The sequence below is a fragment of the Bombina bombina genome, chromosome 1, assembly GCF_027579735.1.
Source record: "Bombina bombina isolate aBomBom1 chromosome 1, aBomBom1.pri, whole genome shotgun sequence".
Taxonomy (NCBI): domain Eukaryota; kingdom Metazoa; phylum Chordata; class Amphibia; order Anura; family Bombinatoridae; genus Bombina; species Bombina bombina.
Window position 1 is genome coordinate 1530196207 of NC_069499.1, and position 23080 is coordinate 1530219286.

General features: G+C 41.9%; 1 protein-coding gene across 4 annotated transcripts in view; it reads right to left on the reverse strand.

The window, feature by feature from the left end:
* SPAG9 (sperm associated antigen 9) overlaps positions 1-23080 on the reverse strand; it is an 828940-nt gene that overhangs the window by 495456 nt on the left and 310404 nt on the right. For 2 of the 4 annotated variants that reach the window (XM_053708414.1, XM_053708423.1), the window contains exons 7-8: positions 8608-8707; positions 7870-7953 (exon numbers count right to left, since the gene is read on the reverse strand). In XM_053708414.1, coding sequence (XP_053564389.1) covers positions 7870-7953; positions 8608-8707 — 184 coding nt within the window. The remainder of the gene's footprint in view (positions 1-7869; positions 7954-8607; positions 8708-23080) is intronic. The other 2 variants (XM_053708433.1, XM_053708441.1) reach the window with 1 other exon arrangement.

Consider the following 23080-nt stretch of genomic DNA (forward strand, 5'->3'; position numbering starts at 1 on the left):
TTTCTTTATTTGACTTCTCATCTTTAATTTTCACTTTTCTACTTTGCCCTCTTCCTCCTTCATCTTTCACCCTTTTCTCTCTTTTCACCTCCCCCCCCCCTTTTTTTACCTCTCCCTAACCCTTGGCCTTCGTTTCATCTATGGAGACCTCTCTGAGATTCCTTACTCTAAATACTAAGGGTCTAAATTCACCTGGTAAGCGCAGTCTATTGACGGCCTATGGCAAAAGGCTTAAGGTGTCCTGCTCCTTCAGGAGACCCATTGGACTATAGACCGGCCTCATCTGTATAAGTCTTCTTTGTATCCAGACCCTATTACAGCCTCCTACACTGAAAAAACTAGAGGAGTTGCAATACTCCTACATAAAGATCTCCAGTTCGACCAAATCTATCTAGAAAAAGACCCAGAGGGAAGATTTATCATCTGTGTTTGTAAATTTAATGGCAAGTTGTACACTCTGGTCAATTTATATGCCCCTAATCAATAGCAGTTACAGTTTCTCACAACTGTCCTAAATAAGGCAAAATTTGTAAGACAGGGACACATTATAATAGGTGGTGACTTCAATGTCGTTGGGGACCCTAAACTAGATAAGAAACTTATGTCTGGTAAATCTGTTGATTCCTATACTAGCTCTGCAGCAGCCAAATTTCGGTCTCTGATTGCAAGACATGATCTATATGACGTCTGGTGGTCATGTCAATGTCATCCTGAAGATAGGGATTTTACTTTTTCCTCTAACTCACATAAATCTTATTCCAGGCTGGACCATTTTTGTATTAATTCTAGACTTCTTAACAAGGTCACCGATTCTCGTATACATCTTTGTACTTGGTCAGACCATGATGCAGTGTCCTTTGATATTTTCCCGGTGAACGCCCGCAAAGGTGGACACACCTGGAGATTTCCTAACTCTTTATGGGAAGAGCAAGGATTTCGGGATTCCCTTACTAAAGTGCTTGAGGAATTTATTCAATTCAATAAACCAGAGCAGACTACTTCCCAAACATTATGGGGGGCGCTAAATGAATTTATTAGGGGATTCTGTATCTCTGAATTTTCCAGATTTAAGAAAAACAGGGGAGGCCCTTTGGGACAACTGGTAGCGAACCCAAGAAACGTAGAGAAAAACAACAGTAATCCTTCCGTTTCCGTGTCAGATGAAATTGGTATCCTTAGACAGCAAATTCTCCAGCTGGAACAAGATAAAGTTAAAGCTAATTTAGCAAAATTTAAACAACTAATGTATTATAAGGGCAATAAGGCGAATGAGCTTCTTGCGCGGAAGCTTAATGCTAGGACTGCTCATTCCAGGATTCAGGCCATAGATGTCAATGGGTCCAAAATCTTAGCACCTGAAGCGATAGGTGATGCATTCGCCGATTACTATCATAAGCTATATAATATAGAGGAGGTAGAAAAGTTTGCTACACCCCCTACGAATAGGATTCAGGGGTTTCTGGATACCCTTGATCTCCCTGAACTTTCGGAGGATGCAAGAAGCGCACTTCTGCTTCCATTCACCAACAAGGAAATATATAAGGTCATCTCTCAGCTCAAGCCAAACAAGTCTCCTGGACCAGATGGCTTTACCGGCTCCTTCTATAAGGAATTCCGACGACACTTGGCTCCCATTATATGTTCCTTATTTACTGAAGTGGCCAATTCGGGTAGTTTCTGTAAAGAGTTCCTGGAAGCATCTATTATTGCAATCCCTAAACCTGGGAAAGACCCCTTGTACTGTACCAGTTACAGACCTATCTCGCTCATAAATTTAGATGTCAAGCTTTACTCTAAACTATTGGCTAATAGGATTGTCCATATGCTGCCCAATATAATCCAGATAGACCAAGTTGGCTTCACCCTTGGTAGGCAAGGGCCTGACAATACCCGTAAATTGCTACAGATCTTTTCGGAATCAGCTAAACTGGGAATTTCCGTTGTGGCCCTGTCACTGGACGCTGAAAAAGCGTTTGACAGGGTCCGATGGGAGTACATTTGGCAGGTTTTGAGGACATTTGGCTTTCCCCCACCATTCATTAAAATGGTTCAAGCACTATACTCTGCGCCTTTTGCAACTATTAGAGGAGTAGGCTTTAGATCTAAACCTTTTTCCATAGCGAATGGCACCCGCCAAGGTTGCCCTCTTTCGCCCTTGATTATTGCGATAGCCATGGAACCTCTAGCTCAAGAAATTAGACGCTCCCAAAGAATTGAAGGAGTAATGATAGGTGAGAGGTTGAGAAGATTGCTCTCTTCGCAGATGATCTAACGGTCTTGTTAACTAACCCAAGCTCTTCAATACCAGAAGTCTTTAAGACTCTAGAATTTTTTGGGACTCTAAGTCTCTATAAAGTAAATGTACTCAAGACTGAAGCCTTGGCTATCAATATAGACCCAGTGACTCTGACAAACCTCAAAACCCGATTCTCTTTCACCTGGCATACGGAACTTATAAAACATCTAGGGATACTGCTTGGCCCTGATATCAATAAGGTCATTAAGCACAACTTTGAGCCACTGATCGCTGAAATCAAGAAACTCCTACAGAGGTGGGATTTCAGGGAGATCTCATGGATGAGACGAATCTCTACCTTGAAAATGTCCGTCTTGCCCAAAATCCTCTACCTCTTTCGGTGCATACCTTTCACTATCCCGAAAGTCTACCTCTCTCAGTTCCACTCCTTGTTCATTAACTGTGTGTGGAAAGGCAAACAACCGAGAGTGGCGTATCGTATTCTCCAACGGCCTATATGCAGAGGCGGCATTGCTTTTCCCAATATATACTAATATCATGACGCAACTAGATTGACCCATATCGCTGGTTGGAGCAATGAAGAAGAGAAACCTGCATGGTTTCTGATTGAAGCTGCTGTCATTCCTAAGTATCTTCACCTAAAAGACCTAATTTGGGTTCCCAAACATAGGCTCCCTGATCTGTTAATCACAAACAGCATAATCCTTGACAATTGCCAGACCTGGCATAAACTTAGACACTATAAGGGAATAGCTCCACACCCCTCACCTATCCACAGTCTTCAGGGTCTTTTGACAGGCCTTCCGAATATTCATGTACAGGACTGGTCCTCATGGAACATTACATGTACAGCAGACCTCTATCACCAAAAGAGGATGCTGACATCTAGGCAAATAGTGGACCGAGTGGATGAGGCTCCCAGGTGGCTTATGTTTGAAAGCCACAGAATATTGGGATATTGCCAGGCTTGGGGATTCCACAAGAAAAAAGTTTGGGAAAACACTAACTGGGAAAAAAGATGGACACAAGGGACTAAGCATATAAGACCTCTTACGAATCACCACATAATCCTTCTAAATGATTTTAGTGAGACAATACCATGGCAGATAAAGGCCTGGGGTCGTGAGATGAATGTCCAGATTACCCTAGAAGATGTAGACCATGCAACAACAATTACTAAATCTGCCATACATTGTGTATCGCACTTAGAGACCTACTTTAAAGTCCTCCTAAAATGGTATTTAACTCCCCTTAAACTACCCCTCTGCTTCTCAGCCAGTGCTGGAGAGAATGCGGTCAACACGGCTCTGATATTCATATATGGTGGTCCTGTGAAAAAATTGCCCCTCTGTGGAGCGAGACATTTTCCTTACTCACAGAGCTAGGTTTTTCATTTCGCAGGTCTGCTCTGGCTCTTCTACATATAGGTCTACAAGATTTGCCAAATTCTCAACAAAAATTAGTAGCTGTGATTCTGATTGCTGCGAAAGTCTGTATTGCTAGGGCATGGAAAAAGACGGAGGCTCCTACTTTGGCTCAGTTAACACAACTTATAGACTACTTAGCTTCTATGGAACGGGGCTACTATAACGCGACTGAGCGATGATCTGGAGCACGTGGCTCCTTAAACCTTTTTAGGTACCTACAGGTACTTAATAACCACTAAGGTCTATGGACCGGTTCCTTCCCCTTCCGATGTACCCATACCCCTTACCCTATTTCCCCTCCTTTCCCCCTTTTTTTTCTCCCCTTCTTTTCCCGCCTTCTGTTCTTTCACTTCTGTACTGTACTCATGTGATGTGCAGGCTACACAGATTCTGCTGGGAGTAATTTATCATTACCATACATCACACATCTAAACTGCAACATAGGGAATACACATCCTTGCAATACTCAGCTACGGTATTGATGTATATTGCTTTGCATATGAGATAAAAATACCTCCTATGAGATCTTTTACCCTAAGTACAAAAGTAAGTAAGCTTGTTTCATTGGATATAGTTGACTCTTATGTGAAAAGAAAAATAATTGATATGTTGGATATGTACAAAACTCGATTCTACTCTGTACACTTAAGTGAATTGATTTGTGTTATGTTATGTTTCTATTGTGTACTTTAAGCTATTCAATAAAGCTTTTTGAAAATTAAAAAAAAAACAAAAACTTACTTCACCACCTCCATAGGAGGCAAAGTTTGGAAAACTGAATTGTGGGTGTGGTGAGGGGTGTATTTATAGGCATTTTGAGGTTTGGGAAACTTTGCCCTTCCTGGTAGGATTGTATATCCTATACTTCACTAGCTCATGGACTCTTGCCAATTACATGAAAGAAATAATAAAATCTTGCTTTTAGAATCTTCTTTCTAACACCTAAACTTTAACACTTCCGTGCTCTAACGTAGACAAAGAGAATGACTGTGGTTGGAGGGAAGGGAGGTGATATTTAACAGCTTTGCTGTGGTGCTCTTTGCCGCCTCCTGCTGGGCAGGAGTGATATTCCCAATAGTAATTAGATGATCCGTGGACTCACCGTGTCATTAGAAAGAAATGTTCTTTCCTGATTCAGTGAGAACATATAGTTTTAAACAACTTTTCAATTTACTTCTATTATCAATTTTGCTTCATACTCTTGGTATCCTAAGGTGCAGCCATGCACTACGGGGAACTAGCTGAACACATCTGTCAGTCAATGACAAGAGTTCCCAGCTCCTGAGCCTACCTAGGTATCCTTTTCAACAAAAGGCTACCAAGAGAACAAAGCAAATTAAATAATATTAGTAAATTGTATAGTTGTTTAAAATTGTATGCTGTATCTGAATCATGAAAGAAAATTCTTGGGTTTCATGTCTCTTTAACTTTATATTATTTATTAATTTTTATCTTCAGCTTTCAGGACATTAGAAAATAGCTGTTTACTGCCAATTACAATGGTTGAAACAAATGTTGATATTAATGTAGATATACAGTGTACTCCACAGAAAATGTTCCCAGCCTTATGGAATTACAAAATAGCTGGGTTGGTGCACTGTAACATTTTCTAATATAATAAAAAAAAACTCTTACTAGGTGGCACCATGTCCCGACCAAACTTCAGATCCTATACCCTGACCATTCTCCTTCCTGTTGGAGGGAATGCGGTGAGGTGGGCACCCCGCTTCACACGTGGTGGTCCTGTCCCAGACTTAAGCCACTCTGGAATAAACTTCAAGTGGTCTGTGTCAAAATGGACCTACCAGAGGTCTCTAAACCTAAATTGGCTCTCTTGCACCTTGGCCTAAAGAAAATGTCCCCACATAAGAGATCTCTCCTTATATATATGCTCACCTCAGTCAAAATGTTAATTGCCAGGAACTGGAAAAAAGTGCACCCCCCGAGATGGCAGGGCGTTGTAGAAAATCTAAATTATATTAAGTCCATGAAAGACTATGTTTATAGGGCAAGGCACCAGTCAGCCACCTTCGGCCTCATTTTGGAGCCCTGGGAGACTTACTTACTGCGAAGTAAACCCCAGGTAACACCGAGACTTCCACTGTAAAGTGGATCACCCTAGGGATAGCAACTGGATGCCCTGACCTGAAGACAAGGCTGTTACCTGAAAGGGAGCCTTGGGCTGGTCCTGTGCCCCCTTCCCCTCCCTTGGATGAACCCCCTCTCCCCCATTAATTCCCCCTTCCTCCTCCCCTGTAAGAGTACTTCAGTCTACTTCATTTTTAAAAGAGAACTTTAAATGGATACATGGCTGACTACCCAATTGTGGTGGACCGCTGTTGTCCTAAACTTTAGATCTTACCTACTTTTATGCGAAATATCCCAACCGCTATAGAACTGCTAGTGTAATTAAAAACTAAACTTTGCGAAAGCCGCCATAATTTCTTACCCACTTATAGACTACAATTTTGTTTAGTTAGGCACACAGCTGTATACCCTACAAGTCAACCTCTAGCTGAGCTTTGGTGGACACTCTTGAGCTGTATCTTTAATAATGTTACTTGATGTGACTGTCTACCTACCTCCAGACAGCATGTACTACTTGTGTGTATCGAATTTTGATAATGCTTGAAACCATTGTTGTAGCACCTTTTGTTGAAAATAAAAAAAAAGTTTTTTTAAAAAAAAAATGTGTGCTTTCCTGAAATGGTCACAATGCCCTTTTTTCTTGGGAACAAAAAAATAAATAAATGGAGGCTTCAGCAGCACTACAGCCCATATACTAACAAAGCCCAAACATGTAGAATAAGAACTAAAGGGTATATTTAGGAAGCGGTAGTAAATTCAACATTTTTTTTACAGATCATCATATTGCTGCTAGGGATAAATGAAAACTACCCATAAGGTCCAGAACTTTCTTTTTATTCTGTAGCCAAAAATATGGTGTCAGTCAGATATTTTCCAGCAGCTACTAACATCGGAAGGTTCAATAATAATGATGCATTTCCTTTAACACTACTAAAGTCTATATTACACTCATTCTGCATGTAAATCATTTGAACTTGCAAATATATGCTGAAATCAAACTGCACCAGGAGAGGGTATGTAAACAGATATTGCCTAAAATCAGGTTTTTCTACTGTAAAATGAGGACTAAAGAGAACATCACCAAGTCAGTCTGGGATTAGACTGCAGATAAAAGCAACTTCTCTATTAGATACACAGGTCACATAAGCAAAGAGATGTTTAGAGCAAAGCCAAACAGATAAAAAAAACTGTGTTAGCAACAATTCATATTCCGATTGCAGAATGTGCCATCAAACCCAGTATAGCTGTGCACACTCACAGGTGTAAAGCTGCCTGTGATCTAGTAGTACGGGTTGCTCACAATATTATGGGCCAAGTTACAAGTGGAGGACTAAATATCGCTTTCATGAAAGCGATATTTACGCTCCACTGAGTAATACCAGCGAAAACACAGTTCTCATAGACTGCAACGTAAAGGCACTTTTCACCCCACACCTGCCAACTTTAGCCCCAAAATACTGCCTAGTGCAGTTATTTTATTAAAAAAATAAAAATGCTACAATTTTAATTTTTTAATAATATACACTACACTGTATGTTGGGGGCATTTGGAGCACATTTATAAAATTAACCAGAGATCGGATCTTTGGTTAATTTTATAAGGGCTAATTGCTACAGCGAGCTTGCGGTAGCAATAACAAGCCACTTATAATGGCTGGTTTATTGTGCGCCCGAAAACTGGTAAACTTGCCCATTTGCGGATGTGCAATAAATCTAGCCCTATATTGGAAAACTGAAATGTTACATCACTACTTGTTAGGAAGATAAATCTATTGCAGTTCTTTATAAAGCTGTGAGTCTTTATTTACCAAATAAATCGCAGGCAACAATTCAGACATACATTTTTTTAAATAATCTAGCCACCCTACAACCATATAAAACACCTTTTCTACTTCTGCTCATTCCCAAAACAGAGGCTCCTTTTTCAACAAATTGTTTAACTTTTTATCATTCAAGGGGAATTCTGATGTCAAAACTACATGCTCTAATTTGTTACAGTATGTCATCTTTGTAATACTGATTTGTTTAACATCTGCAAAGGGGTTACACACAAAGTTAAAGTCATGCAAACACTGCAACTTGCAGGCAGAAAACTGACATGCAACTACCACTCCTGATTGTCTCAACAAGGGTTTCCTGCTTGAGAGATACAATACTTGTAGCCTCCTCAGTGGGACTTAACCTATTTTTCAAACACATAGTAAGCATGGGTCAGTAATGAAAAAATGATTTATTGTATATTACATTTTGTATCAGAATTTCCTTTTAACAGAAGCAAACACTGTTAAAGTGAATGTAAAGTTTAATGAATAAGTGCCTAGTATTTAAAAATACTCTTAAAAACAGGGGCACTTTAATTAATTAAACTTTACATTGAAGCTCCTTTTAAAAAAATAACGTTTTTTTTTATGGGAAGTAGACCGGCGATCATCCGCCCGCAGCGCCTGCTGTAGTTAGCAGATTGATGACGAATCTGGCTTCCTCCAATCGTTGCATTGCCCCATTAGTTGGACGCCAAAGGGGCCACACAACAATTGGAGGAAGCCGGTTTTGTCATCAATCTGCTAACTACAGCAGGAGCTGCGGGCAAAGGATCGCCGGTCTACTTCCCATAAAGAAAAAGTCTTTTTAAAAAGAAGTTTCCAAGTTTAATGAATTAAAGTGCCCCTGTTTATAAGAGTATTTTAAATACCAGGCACTTATTCATTAAACTTTACATTAATTTTAAGAACGAACTATTCATTTTTACAATACAATATATGATGGGAGATGCTTTTTCAAATTTAAATACACAATATATTTTCTCTCATTAAGTAAGATGCTTTAAAAAGGTTACCTTGTCAAATGGAATCCCTTGGGGTCTTTACCCATGTCTAGCTCTGGAGTTGATTCAATGATTGACTGGACCTCAGATTTCTCATCATTACCATTTGTTCCTTTAAGAAATAAGGCACCTATAACTGGTTGTAACTGCATATAATTTAAAACACAACAGACAAGTAAATAATATTATCAGCATGAATACTAAAATAGTAGACTGAAGTGGTACAAGCAAAAAAGGTCTTAATCATTAAAAACTCAAATTTCACTAGTATATTTTTAGGATTTTGCTACTTTAGAGCAATCCAGGGAAATTCACTGAAACACCTTGTGACTATGTTTATCTTGTCTATGTTGCAGTTGCAAAACAGAGAACAGCCATAAATGAGCTAGAACACTGATCTAAGCCATTACTGTGTAGAAAATAAGATTAGACAAAATAAAGCATAGCTAAAGTATAAAGCAGGAGAATCCAAAGCACAAATCACAGAGGTAAATTGCATTAAGTTAATTATATTACTTCCAAAAGAATTTGGGATTAAGCTCCCTCCACCAGGAGGCAGCAAATAGTACCAACACTTTAAGAGCTTTAATTCCTCCCAACTCTTGATTCTGCTCAGTCTGTCGTATAGCCAAGAAGAAGAATCAGAATAGCAGGAAGAACAAAGCAGGTTAATGAGGTGCAAGCCATCGGATAAAACTAAACATTGGGTGGGTCTTGTGGACTCTCACCACCATGAAAGAAATTTATCAGGTAAGAATAAATTCTGTTTACATTCATAATGTGGGGGAGATCTAATACCCAAGCCGTGGAGTCCATGATACCATGAAAAAGTTTGGGTGGGAAAACTTGAGTGGGCACATCATTGACCAGAAACTGTTGCCTGGAGAACCTTCCTGCCAAAGACAAACTCTGAAAAGGCAAAAACATCAAAATGATTTAATTTTGTGAAAGTATGGAGGGAAGACCAAGTTGCCACTTGGCAAATCTGTTCAATGGATGCCTCATTTCTGAAGTCCAAGATGTTGAAACAGACCTAGTTGAATGAACTGTGATACAAGGTGTTGGATATTTCCCCTTCCCCAGTAAGCCTTGTGAATAAATTGTTTTAACAATGAAGCCAGAGTGACCCTTTTGACCCTTACGCTACCCAGAAAAATGAAGATGAAACTTTAAGGTCTGAACCACATCCAAATTGTGCAAGGATCGTTCCTTGGAATTCTTAGGGGAAGGACACAACGAAGGAACTACAATCTCCTGATTGATGTTCACAGAAGAGACAACCTTCAGTAAAAAAAAATCATGAGTCCTGAGAACTGCCTTGTCTTGATGGAACACCAGATAAGGGGACTCACAAGATAAACTAAGAGCTAAATATCCACATTATAGAGATCTCAAAACTAGATTGAGATTTCATGGAGGAGATGCTGCCCTGACTACTGGTCGAATCCTCACTAAAGCCTAAACAAAGATTTGAATATCTGGAATCCTATCCAGCTTCTGATGGTAAAGAACCGAAAGGGCTGAAATTTGACTTTTCAAAGAACTTGCCAACAAACCTTTAATCCATCCTGCAATAATTGAGGGATGTTAGGAACACAAAAAGGAATACAATTGAAACTCACCACCAAGCTAGGAACACTTTACAAGTCTTGTAGTAAATCTTTCTCTTAACTAGTTTCCTAGCCTGAATAAGAGTGTTCACAACAGATTTGTCTGTAGTACTTTCCTACCAAAAGCCACTTCTGAAAAAGCAAAAAACATCAAAATGAAAACATTTAGTAAAGGTATGTAATGATGACCAAGTTGCTGCTTTGCAAATGTGCTTAACAGAAGCCTAATTCTTGAAATCCCAAGATGTAGAAACAGTACAGGAAGAGTGAGCCGTAAAACGTTTTAGAGGAAGATTTTTAAAGCCCTTACTACATCCAAATTATGAAGGAGTCTTTCCTTAGAATTTTGATAATTATGACAAAGTGAAGGAACTACAATCTCCTGATTAATAGAATCAGAACAACTTTGGGTAAGAAATTTTAACACAGCCTTACGCTGGTGAAAAATACAATAAGGAGATTCACAGTAAAGAGCTGATAATTCTTATACCCTGAAGACCCTTCTACCTGAAGAAATGCCTAGAATGAACAAAACATTCCATGAAAAAAAATGTATTGTCTAGAGCATGCATTGGTTCAAAAGGAGGAAGTTTCAGAATTCTAAGAACCAAATAAAATTTCCAAGGAGGAGAAAACTAAATTTATGCTTACCTGATAAATTTATTTCATTCTTGACATGGTGAGTCCACGGATCATCATCAATTACTGTTGGAAATATCACTCATGGCCAGCAGAAATTGATGATGATCCGTGGACTCACCGTGTCATTAAAAAGATACCAACATTTTTGCTTACCTGATAAATGTATTTATTTCTTGATACAGTGAGCCCACGGATCATCAGCAATTACTGCTGGCCAGGAGTGATAGTCCCGACAGTAATTGATGATGATCCGTGGACTCACCGTGTCATTAGAAAGAAATAAGCTTGGTAACAAGATTAATCAGAACCAAAGCGTGAACAAAATTCTGAATGTCTAATTTTTGCAACCTTTTTATGAAATAGAACTGACAGAGTTTAAATTTGGCCCTTTAAAAGAGCTGGCAGTTAACCCTTATCTAAACCTTCCTGCAAAATTGCAGTATTCTAGGAATTCAAAATGATTGCCAACTAAAGCTATTCTTTTCACACCAGGACAGATAAACTTTCCAAACCTTGTGATACATTTTTCTAGTAACAGGTTTTCTGGCTTGAGTTAAGGTTTCCGCAACCTTATCTGAAAAAACCCTCTGTTTGAGAATCAGGTGTTCAATCTCCAAGCCTTAAAGTTGAGAGACATAAGATCTTGAAAATAAAAAGGGCCTTGAGAGACAAGGTTGTGCCGTAAAGAAAAACTATGGTGGACAACTGAACACCTGAATTAGTTCTGAAAACCAAGTTCTGCATGGCCAGGCTGAAGCAATAAAAATTACTGATTGCTTTTGTTTGATCAGAGAGATCACTATTGGAAGAAAAGCTGTTGGAGGAAATATGTAAGCAAGTTGAAATGACCAAGGAGGTGTAAGAACATTTACTGCCTCTGCTCGTGGATCTATGAATCTCGTCATGTACCTGGGAAGGTTATTGTTCAAAGGAGAAACCATGAGATCTACTGCTGGGAGACGCCATTGATCTACTATCTGATCGAATACTTCTTGATCCAGAGACCTTTCCCCTTCATGCAGAGATTGACTACTCAGATAATCTGCTTCAAAAGAATCTCTATTTTTAGAAGAGGTCAGCTCTTGAGCAAAGAGATAGCTCTGAGCTCTAGAATTTTTATTGGCAATCTCGCAAGGAGACCAAGCTCCCTGAGCCCTCCTGGACCCCCCGCGCAATGAAGAGGCTTGAGACTTCACCAGGTCTTATTGGAAAATGGACCTCTGGCAGGCCTTGATCTGAAAGCCATTATGTATCCCTGAGATACTATGTTGACAACCCAAGGATTCTGTAGCGATCGAAATCAGGCCTCTTGCGATAAAGGCTTAATTTGCCCCCTACCAGTAGACGATCTGGATCATGAGGATTTGGATCACCTTCATGTACATTTAGAGGACGATATAGGTTTCTTTGTTTTTTTATATTTGTTCCAGGAATAATTAGACTTCCAGGAAGATATGGAAGATTCATGTTTCTGAGAGGAAAAACTTTTGGTTCCTTGATTGGCGAAAGGAACAAAAACTATTTTGAGATTTATTCTTTCCTTTAAAATGTCTTGTCCTGGGGGGAAAGCTCCCTTTCCTCCAGTAAAAGAAGAAATTATAGCATCTAAACTAGGTTCAAATAGAATCTCTCTCTGAAGCGATTTGATAAAAGTCTAGATTGGGAAACCATGTCAACAAACCAAAATTTGAGCCACAGAGTCTGTCTTTTAAAAACTGTTAATGCCATATTTTCTGCATGAAGATTGAGAATATCAGCAAAAGCGTGACAGATAAGTGTTGGCCGAATGCACAAGCTTAAAGTAAAGGTCAACTTTGATGAAAGAAACCCCGGTTTTTTAAAAACAATTTATGCTTACCTGATAAATGTATTTATTTCCAGATATGCCGAGTCCACGGACTCAATTACTAGTGGGAAAATCCCTCCTGGCCAGCAGGAAGAGGCAAAGAGCACTACAGCAAAGCTGCCATATATGTCACTTACCCATAATCCCTATTCATTTGGCCGAAGGAAAAATGGAAAAAGAAGTCAACACAAAAGTGTATAGGTGCCTGAGGTTTTAGAAAAAATAACCGTCTTAAATAAAGGGTGGGCCGTGTACTCACCATATCCGGAAATAAATAAATCTTTCTTTCCTAAGATATGGTAAGTCCACGGAATTATCAATTACTAGTGGGAATCAATACCCAAGCTAGAGGACACAGATGATAAGGGAGGGACAACACAGGTAGACTTAAACAGAAGGCACCACTGCCTGAAGAACCCTTCGCCCAAAAGAAGCCTCAGCTGAGGCAAAAGTATCAAATTTATAAAACTTTGAAAAAGTATGCAAAGATGACCAAGTTGCAGCCTTGCAAATCTGTTCCACAGAAGCTTAATTTTTAAGTGCCCAGAAAGAAGAAACAGCCCTTGTGGAATAAGCAGTGATTCTCTCAGGAGGTTGCTGTCCAGCAGTCTCATAGGCCAAACGAATAATAATCCTTAGCCAAAGAGAAGTAGTCGTAGCTTTCTGACCCTTGCGCTTCCCAGAAAAACAAACAAAGCAAAAGACTGACAAAAGTCTTTAGTCGCCTGAAGATAAAACGTAAATGCACACACAACATCTAGGTTGTGCAACAAACCTCCTTAGAAGAAGGATTAAGACCAAGAAGGAATCATCTGCTGATTAATATTCTTGATTGAATCAACCTTAGCTAAGAAACCTAATTTAGTACGAAGAACCACCTTATCAAAATGAAAAATAAGATAAGGAGAATCAGACTGCAGAGCCGAGAGTTCCAAAACTCTCTGAGCAGAAGAAATAGCAACAAGAAACAAAACCTTCCAGGATAACATCTTAATATCTAAGAAATGCATAGGTTCAAAAGAAACCCGCTGTAAAACTCTAAGAACAAGGTTAAGACTTCAAGGAGGAGTAACGGGCTTAAACACAGGCCTGATCCTAACCAAGGCCTAACAAAAAGATTGCACATCTGGCGCATCCGCCAAATGCTTATGCAACAAAATAGACAACGCAGAAATCTGACCTTTCAGAGTACTAGCTGAGAAACCCTCCTGGAGAAGACACAAAATTCTAGGAATCCTGACTCTACTCCAAGAGTAGACTCTGAATTTACGCCAATACAGATATTTACGCCATATCTTATAGTAAATCTTTCTTACAAGCCTGAATCATGGTCTCAATAACCGACTCTGAAAACCTCTGATAAAATCAAGCATTCAATCTCCAAGCAGTCAACTTCAGAGAAACGAGATTGGATGAAGAAAGGGACCGTGAAGTAGAAGGTCCTTCCTCAGAGGGAGTCTCCACGGAGATAGAGATGACATTTCCACTAGATCGGCATACAAGATCCTGCAAGGCCATGCCGGTGCTTTGAGAATCACCAATGCCCTCTCCTGCTTGATCCGAGCAATGACTCTTGGCAGGAGAGCGAACGTAGGAAATATGTATGCTAGACTGAAATTCCAAGGAAACGCCAGAGCATCTATCAAGAAAGACTGTGGATCCCTTGACCTTGAGCCGTACCTCAGAAGCTTAGCATTCTGCCTAGAAGCCATGAGATCTAGTTCTGGCTGCCCACAATTGAGGATTAAACTGGAAAATACTTCCGGATGAAGTTCCCACTCCCCTGGATGAAAGGTCTGTCAGCTTAGAAAATCCGCCTCCCAATTGTCCACTCCTGGGATGTGGATCGCAGAAAGGTAACAGTTGCGAGACTCCGCCAACTGGATTATCTGGGCCACCTCTGTCACGAGCAAGGAACTCAGAGTTCCTTCCTGGTGGTTGATGTACGCCACAGATGTTATGTTGTCTGACTGAAACCTTATAAACAGGGCTAAGGCTAACTGAGGCCAGGTCAGTAGAGCATTAAAAAGCGCTCTCAGTTCTAGAATGTTTAAAAGGGAGAACTGACGACTCCTGATTCCAAAGACCCCGAGTCTTCAATGACCCCCAAATTGCTACCCAACCTAGAAGGCTGGCATCCGTGGTCACGATCACCCAGGAAGGTCTGTGAAAGCAAGTTCCCTGGGAGAGGTGTTCCTGAGACAACCACCACAGAAGAGAGTACCTTGTTGCCTGATCCAGAACTATTTACGGAGACATATTCGCATAGTCCCCGTTCCATTGCCTTAACATGCATAACTGCAGAGGTCTGAGATGGAACCGAGCAAACGGAATGATGTCCATGGAAGCTACCATCACACCAATTACCTCCATACATAGAGCCACTGACGGCAGAGGAGAGGACTGAAGGACAAGACAAGAGCCGAAGATCTTTGTTTTTCTGACCTCTGTCAGAAATATCTTCAATATTAGGAAATCTATTATGGTCCCTAAAAACACTACTCTTGTGGCTGGAATCAGAGAACTCTTTCCCAAATTTACCTTCCAACCGTGGGAGCGAAGAAAAGACAACAAGATCTCTGTATAAGAGTTTGCTTTTTGAAAAGACGGTGCATGAACCAGAATGTCGTAAAGATATGGCGTCACTGCAATGCCCCGAGACCGAATTATCGCCAACAGAGCCCCCAGGACCTTTGAGAAAATTCTTGGAGCTGTGGCAAGGCCGAATAGAAGAGCCACAAACTGAAAGTGCTTGTCTAGAAAAGCGAATCTCAGAAACTTGTGATGATCCCTGTGGATGGGAACATGATGGTACGCATCCTTTAGGTCTATAGTTGTCATGAACTGACCCTCTTGAACCAAGGGAAGAATGAAACGTATAGTCTCCATCTTAAAGGACGGTACTCTGAGGAACTTGTTTAAAAACTTTAGGTCTAAAATAGGTCTGAAAGTCCCCTCTATCTTGGGTACCACAAACAGATTTGAATAAAATCCCAGACCCTGTTCCTGCGGAGGAACTGGAACTATAACTCTCAGGGCAAAAAGATAGTTGATACAATTTGAGAACGCCTCTCTCTTTATCTGGTCTACAGATCTTGAGAGAAGAAACCTGCCTCTGGGAGGAAAATTCTTGAATTCTATCTTGTACCCCTGAGTTATAATTTCCATGGCCCACAGGTCTGGGACATCTCGTATCCAAGCATGAGCAAATTGAGAAAGCCTGCCCCTACTAGATCCGTTCCTGGATCGGGGGCCGACCCTTCATGCTGACTTGGGAGTCAGCCGCAGGTTTCTTAGACTGTTTCCACTTGTTCCAAGACTGACCAGACTTCCAGGAAGACTTGGATAGTTCCTGCTTAGAAGAGGAAGTGGAGGGTTTATCTCTAATGTTACAAAAGGAACAAAAATTACTCTGACAACATTTCTGCTTATTCTTCTTATCCTGAGAAAGAAAATATCCCTTTCCGCCTGTGATATCTGAAATAATTTCAGCCAAACCAGGCCCAAACAAGGTCTTACACTTGAAGGGAATAGCTAATAACTTAGACATCCGCAGACCAGAAATTTAACCAAAGGGCATTGCGAGCTAAAACCGCAAAACCAGAAATTTTTGCTCCCAGTTTAATGACCTGTAAGGAAGCATCCGTAATAATAAAGGAATTGGCTAACTTAAGAGCCTTAATCCTGTCCTGGATCTCCTAAATAGGAGTATCTGTCTTTATAGAATCAGACAAGGCATCAAACCAGTAAGCTGCAGCACAGGTAAGAGTAGCAATACACACCGCAGGCTGCTTTAAAGACCTTGGTGAACATACATTTTCTTTAATAATGCCTCCAATTTCTTATTCATTGGATCCTTAAAAGAACTATCCCTCTATGGGAATAGTGGTTCTCTTAGCCAAAGTGGAAATAGCTCCTTCCACCTTTGGAACCGTTTGCCAAGACTCCTTAATAGAGTCAGCTATAGGAAACATTTTCTTAAAAATAGGAGATGCAGAAAAAGAAATACCAGGTCTCTCCCACTCCACTGCAATAATCTCAGAAGCACAGTCAGGAACAGGAAATACCTCCACCGCAGAGGGAACATAAAAATACTTGTTTAGCTTACTAGACTTCTTAGGGTTAACAGCAGAATCGGAGTCATCCAAGGTAGCCAAAACCTCCTTAATTAACAAGCGGAGGTGTTCCAGCTTAAATCTGAAGGACACAACTTCAGCATCAGTAGAAGGAATTATACTACCTGAATCCGAGATTTCACCCTCAGATGCACCCGAAGAATCATCATCATCCTCAGACTTCTGAGAGGAAATAATTTTATTAGCCACTTCAGGATCAAAAACCTTACTTACGGTTTCTTTAAATTTCTTTTTGCATTTTCCCTGCAGCATGGAAAAAGCAGACAGCGCCTCAGATACCGCAGAGGATACCTGGGCAGCAATATCTTGCAAAGTAACCCCAGACAAAGCATGAGAGGAAACGCAGGGCACTGCATGTGCAGATGAATAGGATTGGGACGCTTGAGGAGACAGCTGTGGCACATCTGAAACCGGAGGCTCCTGAACAGCATCCGCCTTAGGTAATGATGGCTCAAGGTCAAAAAGTCTATTTCTATAAGCTAAAGTTCTTTCAATACATGAAGAACAAAAAGGTACTGGGGGTTCCACCTGTGCATCACAACATAAGCTACAGGTAACATCCTGCACAGCCTCTTGATCTATAATACAAACAAAAAAAAAAGAAGAAAAAATGTTACCAAATCAAGAAAATATACCCCAGGCAACATTCTACACCTCAGCAGAATTACTGAGGTGCCCTAACTGTCCTGCAACCCGCAGCAAACAGAGGAAAAAAATTATCCTGTTTACAATCCGGATTCCAGAGAAGCAAAAACAGCAAAAAGCCTTCTAAACAGCAGAGCCATCTGAAATATGCGCACATCACTCTACAGGAAGTGAAGAAAAGCGCCAAAAAAAAAACTCTGACATCAAAGAATCAGAACCTCCCTAGAGGCAGTCCTATAGCTGACAAAAAGCCATCATTTTAAACAACTTTCTTGAAAACAGGCTTAAAAACAAACAATAAACCCCCCAATAAAAGTACATAATCCGTTACTGAAAATGGATCACTGAGCCATCAATAAAATAAATAACGCCTCACACCAACAGTGCCTGTAAAAACTGCTATAAAAACCTGCACCCTGACAGGAATAGTAAAAAACTTCCCCCTGCAGCATTTCAGCTGAATAAGTGCCAAATTTTTCCCTGCTTACATAGAAAAATAAAACTGGCACTTACCTTAATATGTATCTGTCTGGCAGTAGGACAGCTCACCTGGTTTGAGAGGATGCCATACCTCACATGGTCCTGTGGAAATACAGAAAGACTGAGTAAACTTACTCAGGCTACCTAAATAGGGCAGCAAAATATTTTTGGGAAAAACGCAGTGAGGATTGTACCCCACAAGTTCCCAATTGCTTAAAAGCAAGAGACTGACATGGGCTAAGGCTAGACCCTTAGAAAGATCAGAGCAAACCTACTCTGCTTTTATCCAGCTTCCTCCAATCACGGCATGGTCTCAGGCAATGTTTGCTCTGGGGGGGGAAGCAGTTATTGGAGGAAGCCAGATTCATCATTGCTTACGTATGAAGAGAGGATCTGCATGCGAGGGAAGCTGCTCCGGCTGTGAAAAGGAGAGAGGTAAGTTTTTACACAAAACAGCTGCTTTATAAAGTTTGATGAATGAAAGAGCCCCTGTTTTTAATAGTATTTTTAAAAACGGGCTTTCATTCATCAAAGTTGACCTTTACTTTAAGGTGGCAATGAAAGTCTTCATCTGAATCCTCAGTTTTCGGATTGGACAACTGCTAAAACCAAAAGTCTAAAGGCAGCTGCCATGCAAGCTATGATACAAGCTGGGCTGGCTTAAAACAATTAGCCCTCTTATATAAAAGTCCTCCTGTAATATGCACAGTATAGCAGGTAAAATAAGATTACAAAAATAAGCAGTCACAAAAGTAAAAAAACAAAACAAAATATGCTTACCTGATAATTTTCTTTTCTTCAGATGGAAAGAGTCCACAGCTGAATTCATTACTTTTGGGAAATCAGAACCTGGCCACCAGGAGGAGGCAAAGACACCCCAGCCAAAGGCTTAAATACCCCCACTTCCCTCATCCCCCAGTCATTCTGCCGAGGGAACCAGGAACAGTAGGAGAAAAATCAGGGTAAAAAAGGTACCAGAAGATGAAGAAATTTAGGGCCACCCAATGGAGATACGGGCGGGAACTGTGGACTCTCCTCCCCTCGATGGAAATGAAATTATCAGGTAAGCATAATTTATGTTTTCCATCTAAAGGGAGGAGAGTCCACGGCTTCATTCATTACTATTGGGAACATATACCCAAGCTCCATAGGACACTGAATGAAACCGGGAAGGCAAAAGGCAGGCCCTAATCTGAGGGCACCACAGCCTGCAAAACCTTTTCTCTCAAAAACATCTTCTGCAGAAGCAAAAACGTCAAATTTGCTAAACTTTGTAAAAGTGTGTAAGGAGGACTAGGTAACCGCTTTACAAATTTGCTCCATAGAGGCCTCATTCTTGAAGGCCCAGCCCTGCAGAATATGTTGGCGCTCTAAAAATACCTGATAATAAATGATAATAAATAAGGCCCAAGACGAAGCCACAGCTCAAGCTGAATGAGCCGTGATCCTCTAAGGAGGCTTATGTCCCGCTGTCTCATAAGCCAAGCGAATCAAGCTCCTCAACCAAAAAGACAAAAGTAGCAGAGGCCCTTTGCCTCTTGCGCTTCCCAGAATACACCACAAAAAGAGATGTCGACTGTCTGAAATCCTTTGTAGCCTGAAGATAGAGCTTCAAGGCACAAACCACATCCAGGTTATGAAGTAATCTCTCCTTTGAAGAAGAAGGGTTAGAACACAAAAAAGGAACAACTATTTCCTAATTGATGTTGCGGTTAGAGACCACCTTGGGGAGAAAATCTAACCCAGTGCGAAGTACAGCCTTATCCGCATGAAACACCAGATAAGGAGGGTCACATTGTAAGGCAGCTAGTTCAGATACTCTGCGTGCCGATGCAATAGCCAACAGGAAGAGAACTTTCCAGGACAGAATCTTAATGTCTATGGAATGCATAGGTTCAAAAGGAACCCTCTGCAAAACCTTAAGGACTAAGTTTAAAGCTCCAAGGCAGAGCCGACTGTCTAAAGACAGGCCTGATTCTAGACAGAGCCTGAACAAAAGATTGGATGTCAGGGAGCTCAGCGAGTCTCCTATGCAACAAAACTGATATTGCCGAAATCTGTCCCTTTAAAGAAACTAGCGGCATGACCCTTTTCCAAACCATCTTGGAGAAAGGACAGAATCCTGGATACCGTCACCTTATGCCAAGGATACCCATGCTTCTCACACCAGGACAAGTAAGTCCTCCATACCTTATGGTAGATGCGACGAGTGACTGGCTTCCTTGCCTGAATTAGAGTATCAATCACACTTTCTGAAAAGCCTCTCTTGGCTAAGACTAGGCATTCAATCTCCACGCAGTCTGCCTCAGAGAATCTAGAATTTGATGTTGAAAGGGGCCCTGTGACAGCAGATCCCTGCGAGAGGGTAACCTCCACGGCGCAGAGGATGACATCCCCACCAGATCCACAAACCACGTCCTCCACAGCCACGAAGAAGCAATCAGAATGGCCGAGGCCCGCTTCTGTTTGATGCACTCCACTACGCGAGGTAGAAGTAGTAACGGTGGAAAAATGTAAGCTAGGCTGAATCCCCAAGAAACCACTAAGGCAGCTATCAGCTCCGCCTGGGGATCCCTGCACCTCGACCCGTATCGAGGTAGCTTGCAATTGAGTCTGAACGCCATGAGATCTATCTCCGGAGCTCCCCACCAGTGAAAATCTCCGCAAACACCTCCAGGTGAAGAGACCATTACCACAGATGGAAGGATTCTCTACTGAGAAAGTCCGCTTCCCAGTTGTCCACACCTGGAATGTGAATCGCTGAGAGCGAGCAGTCGTGGGACTCTGCCCACTCCAGAATCCGAGACATCTCTCTCATCGCGAGGAAGCTCCATGTACCCCCCTGATGGTTGATGTAAGCCACCGAGGTAATGTTGTCGGTCTGGAATCTGATGCAACTGACCGACTCCAGAGAAGGCCATGCCTTCAGAGCATTGTAAATCGCTCATAGTTCTATGATGTTGATCGTAAGGAGAGGCTCCTCCTTGGACCACTTTCCTTGTGCCATCCTGGCACCCCAAACAGCTGTCAGACTGGCGTTCTTGGTCACAATCTCCCAGGACAGTCACAAGAAGGAAGTCCCCATGGACAGTTGCTCCGGACGAATCAACAAAGAGAGGATGTTCTGAGTCAGAGCATCCATGGATATCAGCTGTGATAGATCTGAATGATCGCTGTTCCACTGTCTCAACATCCACAATTGAAGAGGTCTGAGATGGAACCTGGCAAATGGGATGACATCTATGCTTGACACCATGAGACCTATCACCTCCATACATTGAGCCACCAACGGGCTTGTGGAGGACTGAAGGGCCAGAAAGGTGGATGCAAGCTTCCTGCGCCGCTGATCAGTGAGAAAAATCCTCATGGACATAGAGTCTATTATGGTGCCCAGGAACTCCACCCTGTTGCTAGGAACCAGGGAACTCTTTCCTGAGTTGATCTTCCAACCGTGAGATAGTAGCAGAAGAAGAAGAGCCCTTGAATGATCCTCAGCAAGAACGAGCGACGGCGCCTGAACAAGTATGTTGTCCAGGTAAGGCAATACCCCTGGATCTGGCCACTGCAAGCAGCGCCCCCAGAACCTTCGTGAAGACTCTCTGGGCCATCGTCAGACCAAAAGGAAGGGCCACAAACTAGAAGTGTTGGTCCAGAAATGCAAATCTTAGGAACCTGAAGTGGTCCCTGTGGATTGGCACATGAAGGTAGGTGTCATTCAAGTCTATAGTCGTCATGAACTGTCCCTCTTGAACTATGGCAGAATAGATCTGATCGTTTCCATTTTGAAAGATGGAACACTCAGAAACTTGTTTAAACACTTTAGGTCCAGAATCGTGCAGAACGTGCCCTCCTTCTTTGGAACCACAACTCTAGAAAGGCCTCTCTCTTCTCTGGTCTTGAAGACAGGTTTGACAGGAGGAATCGGGCAGATGAGATCTGAACCCTATCCTGTAACCCTGGGAGACCACTTCCAGAACCCAAGGGTACTGAACGTCCTGCAACCATGTGTCTGGAAATAGAGATAATCTGCCCCCTACGTGATCCGGGGGCCGGTCGTGGGGCCGCCCCTTCATGCCGATTTAGTCTTGGTGGGCTTCTTGCTCTGCTTAGACTTGTTCCAAGATTGAGCCGGCTTCCAAGGTCCCTTGGACTGGTCCGCTTTCGCGGCGGGTTGCTGGTGCTGGGCCTTGTCCGCACAAAAGGGACGAAAAGTAGACTCTTTAGGCTTAGACTTCTTATCCTGCGGAAGGAAAGCTCAATTGCCTCCCGTAACCGTGGATATAATCGAATCCAATCCTGGACTGAACAGGATCTTTCCTTGAAAAGGCAGGGACAACAGCCTCAAATTAGAGGTCATGTCCGCAGACCAAGATTTTAGCCACAGAGCCCTGCACACTGAAACAGAAAAACCTGACACCTTAGCATCCAGGCGAATAATTTGCATAGTGGCATCACAGATGAAAGAATTGGCGATCTTAAGCGCCTTAATCTTCTCCTGTATCTCGTTGATGCATGTCTCCCCCTCGACCATTTCACACAGGGATTCACACCAATATGTCGCAGCTCCAGCGACCGCAGCAACGGCCGCTGCTGGCTGAAAAACAAACCCTTTGTATTGAAACATCTTTCTCGACATGTTTTCCAGCTTTTTATCCATGGGCTCTTTAAACGACTAACTATCCTCGAGGGGAATGTTTGTCTGCTTCGCGAGCGTAGAGATAGCCCCATCCACCTTAGGGATGGTCCCCCACAGCTTAAGCTGAGAGTCCGGAATGGGGTAGAAGAAGGCGCTCCCATACGTTCTTAATAATATTAGCCATCTTAACAAGAACCGGGAAAGACTGCGGTACTACCCTGTCCTTGTATACCTTGTCAAGCTTACGAATCGCAGGTGCCAGGAACCTCCAGAGTAGCAAGCACCTGCCATAGCAGAAAGTGCAAATTCTCCATCCTAAACCTATAATCAGGCTCCTCCGCTGCTGGAGGTTTAGATGAAACAGACTCCGAGTCGGAGTGGGCCTAGTCATCTTATAGAGCCTCTGGATCTTCCATCAGTGAGGACAAACCCTGGGCCGGGCGGCTATGAGAAACCCTACGCTTGCGCTTAGCAGAGCATGGTAAGACAT